This window comes from Pseudophryne corroboree, chromosome 5 (assembly GCF_028390025.1).
Source record: "Pseudophryne corroboree isolate aPseCor3 chromosome 5, aPseCor3.hap2, whole genome shotgun sequence".
Lineage (NCBI taxonomy): Eukaryota > Metazoa > Chordata > Amphibia > Anura > Myobatrachidae > Pseudophryne > Pseudophryne corroboree.
In genome coordinates, this window is record NC_086448.1 from 416,603,221 (window position 1) to 416,625,235 (window position 22,015).

At 45.5% G+C, this 22,015-nt stretch overlaps 1 protein-coding gene across 3 annotated transcripts in view; it reads right to left on the reverse strand.

Moving 5' to 3' along the window:
- LOC134927810 (mediator of DNA damage checkpoint protein 1-like) overlaps positions 1-22,015 on the reverse strand; it is an 840,332-nt gene that overhangs the window by 227,849 nt on the left and 590,468 nt on the right. For all 3 annotated transcript variants that reach the window (XM_063922788.1, XM_063922787.1, XM_063922786.1), the window contains exon 22: positions 11,506-11,601. In XM_063922788.1, the coding sequence (XP_063778858.1) occupies positions 11,506-11,601 (96 nt within the window). The remainder of the gene's footprint in view (positions 1-11,505; positions 11,602-22,015) is intronic.

Consider the following 22,015-nt stretch of genomic DNA (forward strand, 5'->3'; position numbering starts at 1 on the left):
ACAGGAAAAACTACAGGCAGTTTTTTCTCACCAAACATAATACCCTTTTTAGTGGTACTTGTATTATCAGATATATGCAATACATTTTTTATCGCTTCAATCATGTAACGTGTGGCCCTAGTGGAAGTCACGTTTGTCTCATCATCGACACTGGAGTCAGGATCCGTGTCTGTGTCTGCCATTTGAGGTAACGGGCGTTTTAAAGCCCCTGATGGCGTTTGAGACCCCTGGACAGGCACAAGCTGAGTAGCCGGCTGTCTCATGTCGTCAACTGTCTGTCGTAAGGAGCTGACACTGTCACGCAATTCCTTCCACAAGCTCATCCACTCAGGTGTCGACTCCCTAGGGGGTGACAACTGTATAATAGGCAATTGCTCCGCCTCCATCTCATTTTCCTCCTCAAACATGTCGACACAATCGTACCGACACACCGCACACACACAGGGAATGCTCTGATAGAGGACAGGACCCCACTAGCCCTTTGGGGAGACAGAGGGAGAGTATGCCAGCACACACCAGAGCGCTATATATATACAGGAATACCACTATAAAATGTGCTTTTCCCTTTATAGCTGCTGTTAGTATAAAACTGCGCCAAATTAGTGCCCCCCCTCTCTCTTTTACCCTTTTCTGTAGTGCAGGACTGCAGGGGAGAGTCAGGGAGCCGTCCTTCCAGCGGAGCTGTGATGGAAAATGGCGCCCGTGTGCTGAGGAGATAGGCTCCGCCCCCTTCTCGGCAGCCTTTTCTCCCGCTTTTTAGGTGAGTTCTGGCAGGGGTTAAAATACACCCATATAGCCCTGGGGGTTATATGTGGTGTATTTATGCCAGCCAAGGTGTTTTACATTGCTGCTCAGGGCGCCCCCCCCTAGCGCCCTGCACCCTCAGTGACCGGAGTGTGAAGTGTGCCTGAGTAACAATGGCGCACAGCTGCAGTGCTGTGCGCTACCTTGTTGAAGACTGATGTCTTCTGCCGCCGATTTTTCCGGACCTTTTCTTGCTTCTGGCTATGTAAGGGGGCCGGCGGCGCGGCTCCGGGACCGAGCTCCGAGGCTGGGCCTGTGTTCGGTCCCTCTGGAGCTAATGGTGTCCAGTAGCCTAAGAAGCCCAATCCACTCTGCACGCAGGTGAGTTCGCTTCTTCTCCCCTTAGTCCCTCGATGCAGTGAGCCTGTTGCCAGCAGGTCTCACTGAAAAAAAACCCCCCCTAAAACTAAACTTTTCACTAAGAAGCTCAGGAGAGCCCCTAGTGTGCACCCTTCTCGGCCGGGCACAAAAATCTAACTGAGGCTTGGAGGAGGGTCATAGGGGGAGGAGCCAGTGCACACCAGTGCACACCAGACTGTGCCCAGTCTCCTGCGGAGCCGCTATTCCCCATGGTCCTTACGGAGTTCCCAGCATCCACTAGGACGTCAGAGAAATATATATATATATATATAAGTGGAAATCAGCGGCACTCAGCAGGCGGAATAACGAGTTAAAACGTCTTTAATGTGGTCCTACGCCGTTTCGGGGACTGCGCCCCGTCTTCAGGGACAAATCATACATGTATGATTTGTCCCTGAAGACGGGGCGCAGTCCCTGAAACGGCGTAGGACCACATTAAAGACGTTTTAACTCGTTATTCTGCCTGCTGAGTGCCGCTGATTTCCACTTCTACCTATTGGATCTTGCCACAGATCACAGAGGGCACCGCAGCAAGTATTACGCTTTATACCCGACTGAGTGCCGAACCTAACCGCTGCTTTTATATATATATATATATATATATATATATATATATATAAAACAATGCACAGCCAGAGACTGGATGTATATATCAGAACACTTGTACTAAATATTGTGGTAGAGAGACGGTCGTTCTTTTTTTTTATTTTTGTAAACAGATTTTATTGGTTTATAGAAATAAAGAAGTACAATTACAGTACCGAATAAGATTGAATAAGTACCATTAGGCTAGTGGATTGCATAGACAATGAAAATACCAATGTAAATCGTAACACAGTAGCTTTAAGGCTAGGAAGATAAGTAATGATATATTCTGCAAACCTATTAGCAAACGCAACGTAGAATAATACGAGAGCCTAACAATAATCAGCGTGGTACAGTACAGCAATAATTGAATACCAAAAGAAGGAGGGGAAAGACGAACAAGACAAAACTCCACATATAACATTAGAGGGAAGAAGGGTAGGGAACGGGAGGGGGTAAGGGGGTGAAAAGATGACATCGGAAATCAGGGGTTCATAACCATGTTAGATAGTACATCTATAATAATTATACAGAAGGATCATATGCAAGAATCGGCAGAAAGTCTCCTAAGCAAATTCCAGGAAGTATTTTCGAATAATTTGAGAATATGATTTTGTGACTGTACTTCTTAAGTGTTAATAAAAAATTCCCATTTACGGTAAAATTTCTCAACACCATCATTAATGTCAGGAATAGTAGCCCTTCTCTCATAATACAGTATTTGCAACAATTTTTGTTTAACCTCCGATAATGAGGGAGTAGAAGAACGAATCCAATGAATGAGAATAATCTTTTTGGCAATCGTGATAATTAAAGTTAGTAATTGGAGTTTAAATTTCTTATTGGGTCCTAAGTCCCAAGCTTTGAAATTCCCACAGAGACAAGCCAAAGGGTCAGGGTTTACAGGAGTAGAAAACATGAAATTAATGAACTGAATCACTTTATTCCAAAACCGCTTAATCTTGCCACACTCCCAAACACAATGAATAAACGTCGCATGAGACATTTTGCATTTAACGCATGCACCAGATTCAAGGGGTGTCATATCTTTGTTGTGCAGGTGCTATATATGCTCTATGTAACGTCCTAATGTGCACTTCCTGCAAATAGGAAGAGTGTAGGAATCTAAGCGTGTTATCAAATGGAGATATTAGGTCTGGCAAAAGTTTGATACTAGGCACATCTAAAGACCATTTCCTCAAAGTGGGTTCCCAATGAGCCGAGGCTGACAAGGAAGCCAATGAGGTATACAATAAACTAATTTTATAAGGCACAGAAGCAATGAGCTTAAGCAAGGAGAGGAACGTGTTCGTTCCATTATCAGTAGATGATGGGATGCAAAGGGATTGAATATAGTGACGTGCTTGAAGAAACATATAGAAATGATAAGCTGGAATAGAATATTGGGACTGAAGATCAGCAAATGAATATAAACGGCCACCGGGGTCGAATACTTTCGCTATTGAGGCTAAACCTTTTTCCTTCCACTGAAGAAAACCCACATTAGATAGTGAAGGGGGAAAAGCCGGATTCCCCCATAATGCCACATACGGAGAATAGCTAGAATTACCATGACATTTTTTATTAATATTAACCCAAGTCCGATAAGTATCTATGAATAAAGGATTTTCTTTAATAAACGGAGGAATATCCGCTAATTTGGAGTGTAACAGTGCATTGGGGGAATAAGGGGCAAATAGAGCAGAGTCCAACTGATTATCTGTGTAAGAGCTAGTCTCGAGCAACCAGTCACTGACATACCGAAAAAATATTGCATCCGAATACAAGGCTAGATCAGGAAAACCCAGACCTCCTCCTCTACGGGACAATCTTAGTTTAGCATATTCAATTCTTGGACGTTTCCCTTGCCATAGAAACCGGGAAAAGAGAGTATTTAAATGTTTGATATCTTTAGAGAGAAGTCTAAACGGGAGTATTTGCATGACGTAAAAATTTTTTGGAAACAGGACACTCTTTATGGCTGCTATTCTGCCTAAGAGGGAAATAGGTAGGGATACCCAATTGTCTAGGTATGATTTTAGCTTGGCGATAATAGGGATAAAATTAAGAGCATAAATGTCCGATAGTTTAGTCGATATATGAATACCTAAGTATTTAATGGAAGAATGGGCAATGTGGAAAGCTTGGAGGATAGGCAGCAATTGAAAATAAGAGGGCGAGCCACTAATGGGGAGGATCGCTGATTTGTCTAAGTTAACTTTGTAGCCGGAAATGGAACCAAAAGAGGAAATGAGGTTTAGGACAGCTGGAAGAGAGGATGCCGGATTGGAAAGTAAAAGCACCATATCGTCTGCATATAAGGAAACTTTGAGTAATTTGGAACGAATAGTAATACCTTCAATCATAGCAGAAAGCCGTATAGCAATCGCCAAAGGCTCCATGGCAATGGCAAAAAGAAGGGGGGACAAAGGGCAGCCCTGGCGTGTCCCGCGAGAGATAGCAAAGGCAGACGATATGAAACCGTTACAGGAAATTTGTGACAGGGGGGAGTGATACAGTGTTTGTAATATAGAAATAAAAGCGGGGGGGAAACCAAACCGGCGTAAAGAAGTGAAGAGGTATTTCCAACTTATTAAATCAAAAGCCTTTTCGGCGTCAAAAGATACTATCAAACTAGGAGCGGTAGAAGAGCCCGAGTGGTGGATAACTGCCAAAATTTTCCGAACATTACCTACTGAGTGTCTACCTAAAATGAAACCGGTCTGATCCGGATGAATAATTTGGGGTAGATATAATTTCAGTCTGTCAGCAAGAATTTTTGTAAATAATTTATAATCAAAGTTTAATAAAGAAATAGGCCTATAGGATCCAGGTAGAGATAAATCCTTGCCCTGCTTAGGGAGTAACTTAATAATCGCCGAATTAAAATAAAGTGGAACAGAATTAGTAGATATAATATCATTATAAAATGCAACCAAGCTCTCTCCAAACCTAGGCAATAGAATTTTGTAAAATTCTGCCGACAGACCATCTGGACCCGGGGCTTTTAATGGTTTTGATTGCTGAATAACCCTTGTGACTTCTTCGATGGAGACAGGGGCCTCCAGTAGTTGGGAGAATTCTACTGGAAATTGGGGAAGGGGTGGAAACGTCCAAGAACTGGGGGGATCCTCATCAGTAAAAGGAGAATCAGTACCTTGAGGGTCAGAGTATATGGTTTCATAGAAATTCTTCATAATATCAGTGATCTGGTCGCTCGAGTCCGCCACAGAATCATCATCTCGGCGCAACGGGTGAACCAACATAGGTGGTTGTGAACCTTTTAATAGATTGGAAAGAAGACGTTCAGTCTTGTTTCTAAATCTATGAAATTTATAATTAGTGGAGAAAAGGGAGCGATCACTTTTGATTAGAGATGAGCGGATTCGGTTTTACTCGGTTTTACTCGGTTCTCAAAACGACATCTTATTGGCTCACGGATGTCACGTGTTTTGGATAGCCAATAAGATTCGGTTTTGAGAACCGAGTAAAACCGAATCCGCTCATCTCTACTTTTGATTTTAAAATACTCGTCAAAATGAATCTTTGCAGTGCAGTAAACCGACCTATTAGAAGGGGTAGGGGCCGATTTGAAAGATTGATAGGATTCAGTCAATTTAGACTGTAAATCAAGATACATGGCGGCTAAGCGTTTATTCTCAGCCGCCAGGTATGAGATTATGACACCGCAGAGGACCGCCTTGCCCGTTTGCCAAAACAATAGCGGGTCCGAAGCTTCACAATCCACATTGGCATGTTTAAAGTCCATCCAGGCGGACTCCAGTTTTTGACGAAATGATATGGACTGGGACAAATAATTAGGGAATTTCCATAATCTATAAAGGCCCTTGTCTACTGTAGTTTGAAGCGACAACCATACCAACGCGTGGTCAGACAAACCTATGGGTTCAATGACAACATCTTGCACTCTGGGGAACAAGGAGGAAGATAATAAAATAAAATCTATGCGGGAAAGGGTCTGATGAGCTGCTGAGAGGCAAGTGAATTCTTTTTCAATTGGGTTCATAGCTCGCCAAACATCAATTAAGCTAAGTTGCTTGGAGAGCGCTGGTATACCCAATTTAGGGAGCGAAATGGGAGTCTTTGAGGTGGAGGACCTATCGAGAATTGGGGAGGAAATAAGATTAAAATCTCCTAATAAAATCAGGGATTTTGAGCTATATTGTAATAATTTGGCCAGTAAGGCGGTAAAGAAGGATCTTTTATAAACATTTGGGGCATAAATCGTACAGAGTGTATATGGGGAACTATTGATTATAATATCAATGATCAGGTAACGCCCTTCTGGGTCTGCCACTGAATTAGAAATAGAGACGGATAGGGATTTTCTGGCCAATACAACTATGCCTTGGGATTTAGAGTTATAAGGTGCTGCAGCTAATAATTTCCAAGCCAGTGTTTGTAGTTTCAGGGATTTGGTGTGAGTCAAATGAGTTTCTTGGATACATATGATATCTAATTTCAGTTTTGAAATATAAGTAAGAATCTTACGTCTTTTGGCTGGGGAGTTAATTCCTCCTACATTCCACGTGCCTATGCGAACAGACATTTAAGTGATAGGTGAGTAGTGTAGAAACCGGTTACAAACATCCCCGCCTGACCTGTCAAGTAAATAAAAAATGGGAGAGGGGGTGGGAGAGGAGACAAAAGGGAAGGGACAAACACAGACATAGGACGACATGAAATGAAAACAAATACATATCTGCAAAGTTAAATCCATTGCCATTGAAATCATGGCAAATATTCGATGAATCTAGTAGCGAAACACAATGGGTAAGATAAGCCTCTATAAACGGAATCAATGAGAAAAACCCCCCAAAAAAACCACAGTAACTAGACCTTGGACTCAGGCATTAAACATACTATCAGTAGTATACCGGTAACATCATGAAATAAGACATAGTTGCATAACATTTCGTAACGAAACTTTAACGAAGAGAGACATTTTTCAGTGGGAAAATAATTCAACGAATTAGAACAAAGTAGTGTCCACATGAACGTTGCGGAGGTTAGCGAGTAGATGGGGGAGGATCCGCAATATCTCCATGGGGCGTAGAACGTCTCTCCTCCACCAAGAAAGCCTCTGCATCAGCGGGAGTGTTGAAATCTTTGTAAGATGAACCGTCAAACAGTCTGAGCCTGGCTGGGTAGATCAGGGCAAATTTACGCTGGTCCGCTACTAAGCGGGAGCACACTGGGGAAAACGCCTTGCGGGCTCGAGATAATTCTACTGAAAAATCTTGAAAAAGGTATAACTTCGATGACTCCCACGGAATGAATTTCTTGTTGCGGGATGCTGACCAGAGTAACTGTTTATGCAAGTAATTGAGACATCGAAACAGGACAACTCGAGGACGGGTAGACGTAGATGAGGAATGTTGCCCCACTCTATGAACTCTCTCAATGATGAGGAGACAGTCGTTCTTAAATAAAACGGTCTTAACAATGACATGTAGAATACTTGAGAATGTAAAACCACAGTACTTATGAAGCAGGCAGATTTACAGAGGAGACTTTGCCCTGCCGTCCCGGAGACCAGACACAGCTACTTGAGAAGATGGAGCCCAAATCTCAGTCAGGAAGTGAGGGAGAGTGAGAAGCAGCTCCAGTTCGGGAACACCAGCAGTAGATGGCGCCCGGAGCTGGTGGAGGGGCTTTAGGTCATCGCCTTATCCCCTATGCTGTTCCTCACCACCGGGTACTGTGGAGCCTTATTAAAATGGATTTTAGATAATCCGACCTGTGCTCCCTGCCATGGTGGATATAGTGGGGTCCCTGTACTGACAGTGCCCACGCCACTGCGCAGTCCGTCTCCTGAAACCGCATCTGGAACGCTATTTAGCGGCGGGTCCCGCCTGGGGGACCCTCTTACATCCTCACTAGAAGCTGCCACGCAATCCTGGAGAGAGTCAGCGGTGGTGTGCATGGGAACCGGAGCGCCTTTGCTGCAAGTACCTGGGAACTCGGCCAGATGGAGTATGCAGCACTGCTGGGGAGGTGATGGAGCCGCAGCACAGTATGTCACACTGACATAAGAAGTGCTGCAGCCCTTGAAGTCTTCTAAAAGCTCTTTTCATGGCTGCCTAGCGCAGCCCCTTCTCCCCTGTTATGTGACCTGCTCTGCAGGCACCAACTTACAAACTGAGCTCCAGTGCCCAGAGGAGAGGTTATAGAGGAGGCCCTGCAATGCATCCTGGGAACAGTCAAAGATTTAGCCTGTTGGTGCCTCTGGATCAAGATCCAACTCTATAACCCGATGTATTCCCTGTGGAACACAGTGTACCCCGGGGCTGCAGAAAAAGGAGATTAGGATCCCCTTTTTACCTCAGCCCCAGTGTGGGTCCCCAGCGGGCACCGCAGCTCGATGTCCGGTGACCGCTGCACGCTAATGCCACCATTGTCACCAGGGACCCGATAACCAGGACCCCGGTGTAGTACTCACCATATCACGTCTGCTTCGGCATCTGTCAGGGGTGGCGGCATGCTGTTGGCGTGGGCTCACACCTTGGTGCATGAGAAACAGCGCCTCAGGAGCTCAGTGTCCTGTCAGCGGGGATACGAACCATTAACTCTATAGGAAGTTGGTTCGTTCCCCCCTCCCTAAGTCCCACAATGCAGGCAGACTGGTTGCCAACCAGTGCTGCCTGAAAATAATAAACTAACAGAAATTCTGACGAAAAGTCTCTGGAGCCCCAGAGAACACACCCAGCTCCTTGGGCACATTTTTGTAAACTGAGTATGCTAGGAGGGGCATAGAGGGGAGAAGCCAGCACACACTAATGATTTCTTAAAGTGCCAGGATCCAATGGACCCGATCTATACCCTATGGTAGTAATGTCACTCCAGTATCCACTAGGACGTTTGAGAAATAGGTGTTAATACACCTAGACCAGTGCCCTTAATGCCCTGGTGGTCTAGTGGGGTCCCTGCTCTGTAGACCGTGTCCACGCCAGCGACGCAGTACATCTCTCCAGACTGCGTTGGATCCCGATTTAAATGACGGGTCCCGCTAGGAGACCTTCCTACCTGCCCCCCTGTATCAGCCACATGATCTCGGGAAAAAGCCACAGTGGTGCTTTGAAGCCGCGGAGTCCATACCGCAAGTACCCAGGCAAGCCAGCGGGAGTATGTGGCACCAGCGTGGAGTGTGATGGAGCAGCAGCGCTGAAGTCACCCTGACTTACAGCGCTACAAGCTTTGACAGAAAAAAGCCAATTCTAATTAGAACATATAATGCTTTTAGGGCTGGCTGCGCATCCCCCCCTGTTTAGTGACCTGCTACTGCAGGCACCAACAACTGAGCTCACAGTGCATGGAAGAGGAGAGACCCGATGCATCCTGGGACAGCTAAAACTTTACCTGTTGGTGCCTGGATCCAGATCCATCTCTACACCCGCCCATGTTTCCCTGTGGAAACCTATGTACCCTGCTGCAGAAAAAATACTAAAACTTACAGTAAAAGAAAGCATGGATGTAGCAAGAGACCAGCTCGGACGGTCATTTAACAAATCTAATGTTCCATTGTAGCTAATGGAGAGCACATGTTTGCGTCACAGCACTCTATATGCATGGTAATTCACCAACCCCCATTGCTTGATGAGAGAAAAACTTTGGTATGGTGTATAACTTCAAATAATCCACCTAAAAATTACTTAGCATACAGATGTATGAGACTCGGCAGACGGTCACATATGCATTGCCTAGACGCGACTTAGTACGTAGCCCATGTATTTCTATGGGTGCTCTAATTTAGACAGACGCACGCGCGCGCGCGTCCTAGTCGCAGGCACACTTGCCACCCCTGCATTGCTGCGAATACGGCAAGCTGCAGGCTGGATGAGTGCGGCTACATCTGTAGATTGGAAATCTACTCTCAGAAAGGCAACAGATCTCAAAACATGGAGTGAGATAACGCTAATAGTCCTGACGAGATTAATTAAAGACTAGTTAAGACTATATGATATCAGAGAACATGATACCGCCTTGTTGGAGTTGACGTTACTCATTAATAGAGCAGAACACTTTCACTGTAACAGTTCAGCAGTGTTCTCCTTGCTCCAACTAATACTTGCCAGTCTTCTATGAATATCCCTCACATCTATATTTTTAAGCAAACTGACTACCATACCCTCTCATGTAATTTTCTTTGCTACATATGTCTTTTGATGTTATATGCTCTGCTAGAGGACACAGCAGGCAGCAGTGACATGGAGAAAATCAATAGGTTAATCAGTTCTCTGCTCTTGTCAGTATGGCTCACGCTACAATTCAAAGTTGTATATTGCAGTATATTAAATTTCTACCAGTTTTCCTGATTAATGGACATCTAATTTGGGTAAAAGCATAAACCTCTGTTTAATTCAGAGATTTACACTAATGCATTTGCAGCTGCGATCCCGTACAAAGCGGATGTGCGAAATGGGCTCCGACGCCCTCGCAAAATTTCAGCATCAACATACAAACATGCTGTGGTGCTCACATACACCCCCCCAACACTTCAGAGTATTAAACGCCAATCCTTGAAACCGCCCCCAAACACGTCTTGACTGTCAATAACTTTGTGAAGAAATCCTCACTGCATGCAACTTTCCAAAGATATCTTGGCGCATAAACACTGGCACTGCGCACATCTCTGAACCAGGCCTAAAATGCTTTATCCAGGGTGATTAAGATTGCGGAGGACCCCAATGTTTCTGCACATTATAGTGCACAATGTACTTTATTGTTTTCTTTACTTTGTTGGCAGCCACAATGTGTACAGTGCACTGTACAAGAGGTAGATATAAAACAAATACATTAAACAGCATAAATACAATGCACCACAGTGAACAATCACAGTACAAAGAACAAATACGAACACTGCAGTAAAATCACAGCTGAGGAGTGACAAGTACAGAAAGATAGAGTAACTAGCTGTAGTCAGCAGGTAATGGGGAAGACACAATAGCTCTCTATTCCAGCGATATGGGTGGGCAGACAATGTCAGAGTTGTTGAAGGGGAGGAGGAGATAAAAGACAAGGAGCACTGGAGGTAAAGATGCAAGGGAAGAAGAGGGCCTTGCTTGAGAGCTTTCATAATACATGGTAATTGCACTGGTTACTAAAGCAAAAAACAATGTCACACTACTTGGTGAGTATTAATGTTACTGATTTTTACTCATATTTCACTGAATTGATAAACCTGATTTTCAAATAATAGACAATAGGATCTTCCAGCTGATATTCTATTATTGCATCAGTTTTGATATTTATAACCTTTTCCAGTATGCATAATTTCGGAATACCATACAATCAGATACTTATACTGGATGAGCAGGGAGAAATTCTGCTTTATTGTAAGATTTTTTTCCCATTTATTTATTTTTTCATTAAAATGGTTTTATCATATTGTTCTAACTTTTTTTCTTAACTTGGCTTCTTTCATTCACTTAGTTTTGAGGAAACCAATAAAACGTATGTTTTAACCTTGATAACTTCTTATGTATATTCTGCAGTTTGAATCATTCTGTAATTACCTCAATTACTCCCGCACCACTATAGTACATTGAATCATACCTGCCATTTAGAATTATACAAGCTATACACAGTAATTCAGCCTACTAACAGAATCACAACTCAACTGATTCCTTCCATAACAATCTCTTCCCATCCTTCCATAAAATCTTATCAACAGAAAGGTCATATCCCGTGTTCCACTGCGGTCTTCCTTATTTTAGAAACATATATCGTATTTACCTGGTGGACTGTCTGGCCTTGGTGCACTAGCAGATGCTTTATGATCAATGTTATAAACTGGAAAATTCTCTCCTTGGTTGTCCTGTGTTGCAAAGTCTGTAAACATTTTAAAATACAATTTAGAATTAAGTCCAAAATGTAAATAAAAAAAACAAAAGAAAAAAGCTCATAGACAAATATTTCCTCAGAAAGTACCTTGGGGTATATATGATGATAACATAATTAAGTTTTTTTTTTAGCAATACCCCTGGTAAATATGGTTTCAATAAGTGTTATAGCTCTTCACACTGCACCTTGGATCTGGGTTATTCCCAGGTTGACACCTTTCACAATGAACTTGTGTCTGCCCTGGAAAATGTTATTAGCTCCTTTTAGCGTGACCTGGGTCAAATAACCCCGGTTACACCTTTCACACTGCAGCCTACCTGGATTGCGGGACACACAGCCCGAGTCGAGCCTATCACACAGAGACAGGACCCGAGATGCCCTGGCAATATCCCGGGTAAGAGGCTCAGTGTGAAAGGAGGAGTAGTAGAGGTCCTGGTAGTGAAACCGGGAATAGCATTGCTTTGCTTGGTCTCTAAGGACCTGTAAAATTAAACAGACATCTCATTCACACCTCCCATGATCGCATAAATGGATATACAGTATAAGCTACAGGATACACTGAAACGGTAGGCAGTCAATTTGCCGGCTGTCAGGAAAAGATGCCGGAATCCTGACACACAGCGGTGAAATGAGCGACCTGACTAGATTGTGCCTGCATGCAGGCCAATCTAGTACCGGCAATAGCGAGGCGCGGGGTCGCGCATCGCTATCGCTATGGGCATACACATGGAGAGATCTGTGCTTAATTTCTAAGCAATCTAGTCAGATTGCTTAAGGGCCCCATACACTAGAACGATTATGCGTGATTTCAGCCCAATTCGGGCATTCGGCCCGATATATTGGGTGAAATCGGGCATTTTGGCTGTGTATCCTATCCCGTGAGCATCGGATCAGATCCTCCAGATTGATTGTGATGCACATTCAATCTGGTCCGCCCGGGAGGCTGACGGGGTGATCGCCAGCGATCGCCTGCGACATGTCAGATGGACATGTCGCAGTAGTATATGGGGCCCTTTAGAAATTAAGCACGGATCTCTCTGTGTACACCCCCCTTTAAATGACCACTAAACGCAAAACACATAGTAACATAGTTTCTAAGGTTGAAAAAAGACAATTTGTCCATCGAGTTCAACCTTCACATGTTTTTTAATAGAAAAAAAGCTTCAAGTAATTGATAAACATACTGTACCTATACAAGAGTCTGAAAACTATAACAGAAAAAAAAAATCTGACAATATATTTATATTTTATTGGGTGCTGACGTCAAGATATTATTGCTTGAGTGATTTCAGTCTGCATGAGGAAAAGAAAACACAGCCTAATCTATGATTTAATAAGCTCCTTAAATGTTTACATTTATATTTAGGAATAAAGGTAAGCATCACTTAAATTAGACATTCATTTTTGATGCCAGCTAAACTACTTTTAAAAAGGCCAAAAAAGGGAGAGAGGCATCAATTCATAGCCAAGATGGAAAAATCACCAGCTCTGGCACCCTGCCAGCACCCCCCCCAGGACTAATCACGCAATTAGAAGTTTCCAATTAGCTCAATTAGGGGGTTATTCAGGTTAGCAAACCAAAAAAGAAAGCAACTGCGCAAAAGCATGTTGCACTGCAGGTGGGGCAGATGTAAAATGTGCAGAGAGATTTGAAGTTAGATTAGATTTTAAATCCTTTACTCTGCTTCCATCTGATGGACAGTGGACCATGGGTTGCTCAAGGTGACCGTAGGAGCTGGCACCCATTAGACTAACATACTGTTAAGACAGTAGCACCTTCCCACTGCAAACCCTGGGAGTCCCGAAAGCTTTAGGCGGTCCGCTTGTCAGCAGGCTTAACGGTGGGTCGACGAGTGGTGGCAGCATCACTGCCACAAAAGGAACCTCTGCGGTAGAAGCAGGACTGAACCTGGAAGGAGTTGAATCTGCCATGCAAAATGGGCAACAATAAGGATGCATGGACTTTGGTGGTAAAACTGGAAGAAAAGGGCTCTTTACACCAGTAGCTTGATAGATAATCTGGGTAAATTCTGGCCCAAAAAGTGTGAACCCTACAAACAGAACAGTCTCCAAGGTACGCTTGGATTTCTGATTCTGTTCACAAGTTCGAAGCCAAAGTAATCTTCTAGATGAAAGGGCATAAATGCATGACAACAGTGAAACCACGTCTAAGGTAGCATCTCTCATATACATAGAGGCCTCACAAATCTGGTCTACCAAGTTAAGCTCTGCTGAATTATTGTCCGATTGCAGGCCTAATGACAACTGCTCAGTCCGTACAGAGCCTTGTTGACCCAAACAACAGTTAAAGTAGGACACAGTGCAGCACCTGCATTGCAGGGATAATCATACTTTTAGAAAGCCTGTCAATAGGAGCATACATTTAAGGTAGAAACTCCTAATAGGTAGTGTCCTCATCCAGAAATGGGTAAGCAGATTTAAAGAGCCCCGGAATCTGACATTTTCTATCAAACCTTAGCCAAGACTCAGTGAGTGTCTGCGGAGTGAGAAAATGGTGGAAAGGGTATAACCAGTTTCTTTTTACACTTAAATAATGAGGATGTGGTGCCTGCCTCAGAAACCTCTGCGTCCTAAATATTTAAGGTTTGATGGACCATAGCAAATAAATCCGGAACCCCCAAACTGTCTGGAGATTCCACCTCCCAACCAGTCTGACTCTCCAAATCAGGATCTTGGAGTTCACTATACTCCTGCATAGAATCCAAATAAGATTCCACTAGAAAGGTGGCCTAATGGGATTTAAGATGCTTTAGGGTGCTTCCTAGTTAAGGAGGTAATGGCTGAAGCTGCTATCTTGCCCATGGAAGCTGACACCCTAGAGAGGCATTGCAGGCCTATTACAGCTCCTGATCCGAGTACAATAAACTAACAGAAGATGGTCTCTTAGGTGCAGAAAAGTTAAAATTTACCTTTTATTCGATTACCTAAAAAGCATATCATTGGTATGCTTGAGTCATACAAAATATATTAAAAATAGTAAAAAGTATGCTTAAGTAAAGAAATTGTGTGAAATTAATTACTTTTAAATAACAGACAGCCTGGTTATATCTTTTTTTATAACTTGTAACATTTTAATTTCAGTTCCTTATTCTAGGTCTATCAAAATGAAAATAAGAATTTACTTACCGATAATTCTATTTCTCGTAGTCCGTAGTGGATGCTGGGGACTCCGTCAGGACCATGGGGATTAGCGGCTCCGCAGGAGACAGGGCACAAAAGTAAAAGCTTTAGTACTAGGTGGTGTGCACTGGCTCCTCCCCCTATGACCCTCCTCCAAGCCTCAGTTAGGATACTGTGCCCGGACGAGCGTACACAATAAGGAAAGATTTTGAATCCCGGGTAAGACTCATACCAGCCACACCAATCACACTGTACAACTTATGATCTGAACCCAGTTAACAGCATGATAACAGAGGAGCCTCTGAAAAGATGGCTCACAACAATAATAATCCGATTTTTGTAACAATAACTATGTACAAGTATTGCAGACGATCCGCACTTGGGATGGGCGCCCAGCATCCACTACGGACTACGAGAAATAGAATTATCGGTAAGTATATTCTTATTTTCTCTGACGTCCTAAGTGGATGCTGGGGACTCCGTCAGGACCATGGGGATTATACCAAAGCTCCCAAACGGGCGGGAGAGTGCGGATGACTCTGCAGCACCGAATGAGAGAACTCCAGGTCCTCCTCAGCCAGGGTATCAAATTTGTAGAATTTTGCAAACGTGTTTGCCCCTGACCAAGAAGCAGCTCGGCAAAGTTGTAAAGCCGAGACCCCTCGGGCAGCCGCCCAAGATGAGCCCACCTTCCTTGTGGAATGGGCATTTACAGATTTTGGCTGTGGCAGGCCTGCCACAGAATGTGCAAGCTGAATTGTACTACAAATCCAACGAGCAATCGTCTGCTTAGAAGCAGGAGCACCCAGCTTGTTGGGTGCATACAGGATAAACAGCGAGTCAGTTTTCCTGACTCCAGCCGTCCTGGAAATATATATTTTCAGGGCCCTGACAACGTCTAGTAACTTGGAGTCCTCCAAGTCCCTAGTAGCCGCAGGCACCACAATAGGTTGGGTTCAGGTGAAACGCTGACACCACCTTAGGGAGAAACTGGGGACGAGTCCGCAGTTCTGCCTTGTCCGAATGGAAAATCAGATATGGGCTTTTGTGAGACAAAGCCGCCAATTCTGACACTCGCCTGGCCGAGGCCAGGGCCAACAGCATGGTCACTTTCCATGTGAGATATTTCAAATCCACAAATTTGAGCGGTTCAAACCAATGTGATTTGAGGAATCCCAGAACTACGTTGAGATCCCACGGTGCCACTGGAGGCACAAAAGGGGGTTGTATATGCAGTACTCCCTTGACGAATGTCTGGACTTCAGGAACTGAAGCCAATTCTTTCTGGAAGAAAATCGACAGGGCCGAAATTTGAACCTTAATGGACCGCAATTTGAGGCCCATAGACACTCCTGTTTGCAGGAAATGCAGGAATCGACCGAGTTGAAATTCCTCCGTGGGGGCCTTCCTGGCCTCACACCACGCAACATATTTTCGCCAAATGCGGTGATAATGTTGTGCGGTCACCTCCTTCCTGGCTTTGACCAGGGTAGGTATGACCTCTTCCGGAATGCCTTTTTCCCTTAGGATCCGACGTTCAACCGCCATGCCGTCAAACGCAGCCGCGGTAAGTCTTGGAACAGACAGGGTCCTTGCTGAAGCAAGTCCCTTCTTAACGGCAGAGGCCATGGGTCCTCTGTGAGCATCTCTTGAAGTTCCGGGTACCAAGTCCTCCTTGGCCAATCCGGAGCCACGAGTATAGTTCTTACTCCTCTCCGTCTTATAATTCTCAGTACCTTGGGTATGAGAGGAAGAGGAGGGAACACATACACTGACTGGTACACCCACGGTGTTACCAGAGCGTCCACAGCTATTGCCTGAGGGTCCCTTGACCTGGCGCAATACCTGTCCAGTTTTTTGTTGAGGCGGGACGCCATCATGTCCACCTTTGGTTTTTCCCAATGGTTCACAATCATGTGGAAGACTTCCGTGTGAAGTCCCCACTCTCCCGGGTGGAGGTCGTGCCTGCTGAGAAAGTCTGCTTCCCAGTTGTCCACTCCCGGAATGAACACTGCTAACAGTGCTATCACATGATTTTCCGCCCAGCGAAGAATCCTTGCAGCTTCTGCCATTGCCCTCCTGCTTCTTGTGCCGCCCTGTCTGTTTACGTGGGCGACTGCCGTGATGTTGTCCGACTGGATCAGCACCGGCTGACCTTAAAGCAGAGGTCTTGCTAGGCATAGAGCATTGTAAATTGCCCTTAGCTCCAGTATATTTATGTGGAGAGAAGTCTCTAGACTTGACCACGTTCCCTGGAAATTTCTTCCCTGTGTGACTGCTCCCCAGCCTCTCAGGCTGGCATCCGTGGTCACCAGGATCCAATCCTGAATGCCGAATCTGCGGCCCTCTAGTAGATGAGCACTCTGCAGCCACCACAGAAGAGACACCCTTGTCCTCGGAGACAGGGTTATCCGCTTGATGCATCTGAAGATGCGATCCGGACCATTTGTCCAGCAGATCCCACTGAAAAGTTCTTGCGTGAAATCTGCCGAATGGAATCGCTTCGTAAGAAGCCACCATTTTTCCCAGGACCCTTGTGCAATGATGCACTGACACTTTTCCTGGTTTTAGGAGGTTCCTGACTAGCTCGGATAACTCCCTGGCTTTCTCCTCCGGGAGAAACACCTTTTTCTGGACTGTGTCCAGAATCATCCCTAGGAACAGCAGACGTGTCGTCGGGATCAGCTGCGATTTTGGAATATTTAGAATCCACCCGTGCTGTTGTAGCAGTACCCGAGATAGTGCTACTCCGACCTCCAACTGTTCCCTGGACTTTGCCCTTATCAGGAGATCGTCCAAGTAAGGGATAATTAAGACGCCTTTTCTTCGAAGAAGAATCATCATTTCGGCCATTACCTTGGTAAAGACCCGGGGTGCCGTGGACAATCCAAACGGCAGCGTCTGAAACTGATAATGACAGTTCTGTACTACGAACCTGAGGTACCCTTGGTGAGAAGGGCAAATTGGGACATGAAGGTAAGCATCCTTGATGTCCAGGGACACCATAAAGTCCCCTTCTTCCAGGTTCGCTATCACTGCTCTGAGTGACTCCATCTTGAATTTGAACCTTTGTATGTAAGTGTTCAAAGATTTCAGATTTAGAATAGGTCTCACCGAGCCGTCTGGCTTCGGTACCACAAATAGTGTGGAATAATACCCCTTTCCCTGTTGTAGGAGGGGTACTTTGATTATCACCTGCTGGGAATACAGCTTGTGAATTGCTTCCAATACTGCCTCCCTGTCGGAGGGAGACGTTGGTAAAGCAGACTTCAGGAACCTGCGAGGGGGAGACGTCTCGAATTCCAATCTGTACCCCTGGGATACTACCTGTAGGATCCAGGGGTCCACTTGCGAGTGAGCCCACTGCGCGCTGAAACTCTTGAGACGACCCCCCACCGCACCTGAGTCCGCTTGTAAGGCCCCAGCGTCATGCTGAGGACTTGGCAGAAGCGGTGGAGGGCTTCTGTTCCTGGGAAGAGGCTGTCTGCTGCAGTCTTTTTCCCTTTCCTCTACCCCGGGGCAGATATGACTGGCCTTTTGCCCGCTTGCCCTTATGGGGACGAAAGGACTGAGGCTGAAAAGACGGTGTCTTTTTCTGCTGAGAGGTGAGTTGGGGTAAAAAGGTGGATTTTCCAGCTGTTGCCGTGGCCACCAGGTCCGAAAGACCGACCCCAAATAACTCCTCCCCTTTATACGGCAATACTTCCATATGCCGTTTGGAATCCGCATCACCTGACCACTGTCGTGTCCATAAACATCTTCTGGCAGAAATGGACATCGCACTTACTCTTGATGCCAGGGTGCAAATATCTCTCTGTGCATCACGCATATATAGAAACGCATCTTTTAAACGCTCTATAGTCAATAAAATACTGTCCCTGTCCAGGGTATCAATATTTTCAGTCAGGGACTCCGACCACGCCACCCCAGCGCTGCACATCCAGGCTGAGGCAATCGCTGGTCGCAGTATAATACCAGTATGTGTGTATATACTTTTTAGGATATTTTCCAGCTTCCTATCAGCTGGTTCCTTGAGGGCGGCCGTATCAGGAGACGGTAACGCCACTTGTTTTGATAAGCGTGTGAGTGCCTTATCCACCCTAGGGGGTGTTTCCCAACGCGCCCTAACTTCTGGCGGGAAAGGGTATAATGCCAATAATTTCTTAGATATCAGCAATTTTTTATCGGAGGAGACCCACGCATCATCACACACTTCATTTAATTCTTCTGATTCAGGAAAAACTACGGGTAGTTTTTTCACACCCCACATAATACCCTTTTTTGTGGTACTTGTAGTATCAGAAATATGCAAAGCCTCCTTCATTGCCGTGATCATGTAACGTGTGGCCCTACTGGAAAATACGTTTGTTTCTTCACCGTCGACACTGGAGTCAGTGTCCGTGTCTGTTTGTAAAGTGCTGACACTATCACGTAATTCCTTAAATAAGACCATCCAGCCAGGTGTCGACTCCCTAGGGGGTGACATCACTAATACAGGCAATTGCTCCGCCTCCACACCATTTTCCTCCTCATACATGTCGACACACGCGTACCGACACACAGCACACACACATGGAATACTCTGATAGAGGACAGGACCCCACTAGCCCTTTGGGGAGACAGAGGGAGAGTTTGCCAGCACACACCAGAGCGCTATATATGTATCGGGACAACCTTATAAATAAGTGTTTCTCCCTTATAGCTGCTATATATGTTTTTATATGCCAAATTAGTGTCCCCCCCTCTCTTTTTTACCCTGTTTCTGTAGTGCAGGACTGCAGGGGAGAGTCAGGGAGACGTCCTTCCAGCTGAGCTGTGAGGGAAAATGGCGCTTGTGTGCTGAGGAGATAGGCTCCGCCCCCTTCACGGCGGCCTTTCTCCCGCTTTTTATGAGGTAAAATGGCAGGGGTTAAATACATCCATATAGCCCAGGAGCTATATGTGATGTATTTTTTACCATAGTGTTTTCATTGCGTCTCAGGGCGCCCCCCCCCAGCGCCCTGCACCCTCAGTGACCGGAGTGTGAAGTGTGCTGAGAGCAATGGCGCACAGCTGCAGTGCTGTGCGCTACCTTTCTTGAAGACAAGATGCCTTCTGCCGCCGATTTCTGGACCTCTTCACTCTTCTGGCTCTGTAAGGGGGCCGGCGGCGCGGCTCCGGGACCCATCCATGGCTGGGCCTGTGATCGTCCCTCTGGAGCTAATGTCCAGTAGCCAAGAAGCCCAATCCACTCTGCACGCAGGTGAGTTCGCTTCTTCTCCCCTTAGTCCCTCGATGCAGTGAGCCTGTTGCCAGCAGGACTCACTGAAAATAAAAAAAACCTAAGTCTATACTTTTATTCTAAGCAGCTCAGGAGAGCTACCTAGATTGCACCCTTCTCGGCCGGGCACAAAAACCTAACTGAGGCTTGGAGGAGGGTCATAGGGGGAGGAGCCAGTGCACACCACCTGATCCTAAAGCTTTTACTTTTGTGCCCTGTCTCCTGCGGAGCCGCTAATCCCCATGGTCCTGACGGAGTCCCCAGCATCCACTTAGGACGTCAGAGAAATAATCATTGATATAATTCCACAATAAAGATTATTTGAATGTATAGGAAAATAAGAATTTACTTACCGATAATTCTATTTCTCGGAGTCCGTAGTGGATGCTGGGGTTCCTGAAAGGACCATGGGGAATAGCGGCTCCGCAGGAGACAGGGCACAAAAAGTAAAGCTTTAGGATCAGGTGGTGTGCACTGGCTCCTCCCCCTATGACCCTCCTCCAAGCCTCAGTTAGGATACTGTGCCCGGACGAGCGTACACAATAAGGAAGGATTTATGAATCCCGGGTAAGACTCATACCAGCCACACCAATCACACTGTACAACTTATGATCTGAACCCAGTTAACAGCATGATAACAGAGGAGCCTCTGAAAAGATGGCTCACAACAATAATAACCCGATTTTTGTAACAATAACTATGTACAAGTATTGCAGACAATCCGCACTTGGGATGGGCGCCCAGCATCCACTACGGACTACGAGAAATAGAATTATCGGTAAGTAAATTCTTACTTTCTCTGACGTCCTAGTGGATGCTGGGAACTCCGTAAGGACCATGGGGATTATACCAAAGCTCCCAAACGGGCGGGAGAGTGCGGATGACTCTGCAGCACCGAATGAGAGAACTCCAGGTCCTCCTTAGCCAGGTTATCAAATTTGTAGGATTTTACAAACGTGTTTGCCCCTGACTAAATAGCCGCTCGGCAAAGTTGTAAAGCCGAGACCCCTCGGGCAGCCGCCCAAGATGAGCCCACCTTCCTTGTGGAATGGGCATTTACATATTTTGGCTGTGGCAGGCCTGCCACAGAATGTGCAAGCTGAATTGTATTACACATCCAACTAGCAAAAGTCTGCTTAGAAGCAAGAGCACCCAGTTTGTTGGGTGCATACAGGATAACAGCAAGTCAGTTTTCCTGACTCCAGCCGTCCTGGAACCTATATTTTCAGGGCCCTGACCACATCTAGCAACTTGGAGTCCTCCAAGTCCCTAGTAGGCGCAAGACACCACAATAAGCTGGTTCAGGTGAAACACTGACACCACCTTAGGGAGAGAACTGGGGACGAGTCCGCAGCTCTGCCCTGTCCGAATGGACAAACAGATATGGGCTTTTTTGAGAAAAAAACCACCAATTTGACACTCGCCTGGTCCAGGCCAGGTCCAAGAGCATGTTCACTTTTCATGTGAGATGCTTCAAATCCACAGATTTGACTGGTTTTAAACCAATGTGTTTTGAGGAATCCCAGAACTACGTTGAGATCCCACAGTGCCACTGGAGGCACAAAAGGGGGTTGTATATGCAATACTCCCTTGACAAACTTCTGGACTTCAGGAACTGAAGCCAATTCTTTCTGGAAGAAAAATCGACAGGGCCGAAATTTGAACCTTAATGGACCCCAATTTGAGGCCCATAGACACTCCTGTTTGCAGGAAATGCAGGAATCGACCGAGTTGAAATTTCTTCGTGGGGCCTTCCTGGCCTCACACCACGCAACATATTTTCGCCACATGTGGTGATAATGTTGTGCGGTCACCTCCTTTCTGGCTTTGACCAGGGTAGGAATGACCTCTTCCTGAATGCCTTTTCCCTTAGGATCCGGCGTTCCACCGCCATGCCGTCAAACGCAGTTGCGGTAAGTCTTGGAACAGACATGGTACTTGCTGAAACAAGTCCCTTCTTAGCGGCAGAGGCCATAAGTCCTCTGTGAGCATCTCTTGAAG